This window comes from Lactuca serriola, chromosome 4, assembly GCF_051521515.1.
Source record: "Lactuca serriola cultivar US96UC23 chromosome 4, Lser_US96UC23_V15, whole genome shotgun sequence".
Lineage (NCBI taxonomy): Eukaryota > Viridiplantae > Streptophyta > Magnoliopsida > Asterales > Asteraceae > Lactuca > Lactuca serriola.
Window position 1 is genome coordinate 386393994 of NC_136411.1, and position 2982 is coordinate 386396975.

The 2982-nt window shown below is 32.9% G+C and overlaps 1 protein-coding gene across 1 annotated transcript; it reads right to left on the bottom strand.

Annotated features, from left to right (window-relative positions):
• Positions 1 to 1212: 1212 nt before the first annotated feature.
• LOC145097799 (transcription factor MYB30-like) lies at positions 1213 to 2615 on the bottom strand. The gene is made up of 3 exons (XM_079035439.1): positions 2329 to 2615; positions 2093 to 2222; positions 1213 to 2003 (listed from the first exon to the last, which is right to left on the bottom strand). The coding sequence occupies exons 1-3, from the start codon at positions 2459 to 2461 to the stop codon at positions 1277 to 1279; spliced, it is 990 nt and encodes a 329-aa protein (XP_078891565.1). The 5' UTR covers positions 2462 to 2615; the 3' UTR covers positions 1213 to 1276.
• Positions 2616 to 2982: the final 367 nt, after the last annotated feature.

Consider the following 2982-nt stretch of genomic DNA (forward strand, 5'->3'; position numbering starts at 1 on the left):
ACTTTCAGTATTTTGTTATTCGTTGTTAACTTTTTTGGAAAATGAAAAATATATATTGCGATTTCTTAATAACTTGTTAATTAAGTTTATAAACCTTGATTTTATTCTTTTGATCCATACATCTTAAAGCAACTCGTCTTATACATATTGAATCCTAACAGATTGGTCGACTATAGGGAACAAAGAACCAATGAAATTAACAAGCAGCTTAGCTAAAAGTTTTTTTCAAACATTTTTTTTTTGGAAAATGAAAAATATATATTGCGATTTCTTAATAACTTGTTAACTACGTTTATAAACCTTGATTTTATTCTTTTGATCCATACATCTTAAAGCAATTCGTTTTATACGTACTGAATCCGAACAGAGTTGTCGACTATAGGTTACAAAGAACCAATGAAATTAACAAGCAGCTTAACCATAAGTTTTTTTCAAACATTTTTTTTTTTGGAAAATGAAAAATATATATTGTGACATCTTAATAACTTGTTAATTAGCAATGTCTAACCAAACACTTTTCATTTTTTGAGATTTTTAAGCAATTAAAGCCATACAACAACTAAAAACTAACAAATAAAAAACAAAATGAAAAAACTCACATATTTTGAAGTATACAACAGTTTTTGTATTTTTAGTTTTTTGAAAAAATTCAAGTAAAACACTCCCATATTATATATAGATGTTCTTATATTGTAACAGAATTCAATCTATGTCTAAAACATGGATTCAATAGAATAGAAATAATAATGTTACAAGCACTTAAACGAGAATGATATGAGTATCATTGAAAACACATACCATTTACCAAATCTTATTTAGTTCGCAAAATCACATTTTCAAGAAAGCGAAATAACAAAATCTTATATAAAGATCACTAAAGGCATTAATGGTTAGTTGTCTTTAATAAAGATCAATGTTAGTGAGGGCCACAAGAAGAAATGATAATACCAAAATCATAATAATAATAATAATAATAATAATAATAATAATAATAAAAATAATAAATAATAATAATAATAATAATAATAATAATAATAATAATAATAATAAAACCGAAATATTAGGATGAAAAAACGAGATAAAGTTATATGCCAAATCGACAAACACTTGATGCAAATGCATAATTAGATCACTGATTGCAACTTCATACAATTTGAGTTCTACATATCTAATGTCAAATAATTAAACGAACTCCAAAAAAAAAAAAAAAAATTGAAATTAAACAAGATTGATTAATACTATAACCGAAGAATGATAAAAAGCTTGTGAAAACAAATCAATTATCGAAAAAATTAGGGTTTTCATCAAACGAAAAGTTACTTAAATCTTCTTTCCCTTGATCAACCACACCACCGGTTGTTTCTTCAAGCAACCAATTCTCAAACATGGTAAATCTAAGCTCCGCCTTGCTTTCCTCTTGAAAAATACTTCCCTCCGGGGAGGTGTTTGATTGTGAAAAGTCGGAGTTGTTTGGAGATCCAAAAGATTGATCAAACCCAAAAAGGGATTCAAATGCTTCAGATAAATCAATCCCAGAATTGTTCTTGCTTTCACTGCTAGGAGCATTGACTTCACCACTTGATTCACGAGTGCTTGAATTTGAACATGTTTTGGTGTAAATGGCTGAGTTTTTCATGAACCCTTTGAGCAATTTGGCTATGTTATCAGTACTAGAGGGGTATGCAGGTGGGTGAGAGGATGATTTAGTAGCTTGAGGTACAAAAATCGGTTTGTGATCAATTGATAAAGCATCGTTTAGGGCTTGTTTGGCCATATGAATATCGGTTTGAAGTCTCTTCTCCCATTGTCCTCTAGAAATACAGTGTGAAGAAGATGATGACGACGTGGAAGACGAAAACCTATCTTTACTATTAGTATGAAGAAGATCATGATCCTCGGACCCCATTTCAAGCTTTTTGAGCTTCTTTTTTAAATGGGTATTCCAGTAGTTCTTGATATCATTATCTGTTCTTTCAGGAAGATACGAGGCTATAGCTGCCCATCTGCAACCACACAAACACAAAACCTTCCTATGAATATTGTACCAAAAGAATCGAAATTTGTTTCCTATGAATATTCTGAAAAAACATACTTGTTTCCCAGAAGAGCTTGAAGCTGAATGATCATTTTCTCCTCATCATCTGTGAAATCCCCCCTTCTTATTCCAGGTCTCAGATAATTCGTCCATCTCAACCGACAACTCTTGCTGCATCTTCTCAATCCTGTAAGCAATACAAACAAAATGAATAATCGATTTCTAAATTTCACCTCTAAATATACATATACATATACACACACAAGAACAAGCAAACAAAGATTTATACATACCGGTGTTAGTAGGGACTTGACGCCAATTCCCAGGGCCATGTTGCTGAACGTATGAAACGAGCATGATATCTTCTTCAGGAGTCCATGGACCTTTCTTAACACCAAGTTTATCACAACAAGGAGGCCTCCCCATTTCTGGATCTAATTTTGAACAAAGATTGTTGCTTTTTGATCTTTGAAGGTTTCTCTCTCTCTCTAAATATGAAGGATTTAAGTCTGTGTTTTGTTGGGAATTGAAAAAAGAGGCGAGACACAGGTCGTAAGAGGGTAAGGTTATTGATATATAGAAAAAAAGAAACAATGGAGTGAGAGGCTGACTTAAAGAGTCAAAAGGGATAGTGGGGTGGGGTGGAGGTGACAGCGAAGACCCAAAGAGTGCATTTACTCAAAGCTCATGCATGCTGGCACAGCTAGGGTAGTACGCAGGGGGCAACAGCAGCTTAAAGCTAAAGTCAGCCCAACCCTCTCCGGCCCACTCCTGTCACTTGTTACTGTAGTGTATGTGTCGCGATATTATCATCATCATGTACATCGTCTCCCTAAAACCGCGTTCTGCATTGAATGTGGGTTTGTTTTTTTGGGACTCGGCAATAAAAACCCTAATAAATTCTTGTATTGACTTTCTTTTACGACTTTTCATTAACCCAATAACAC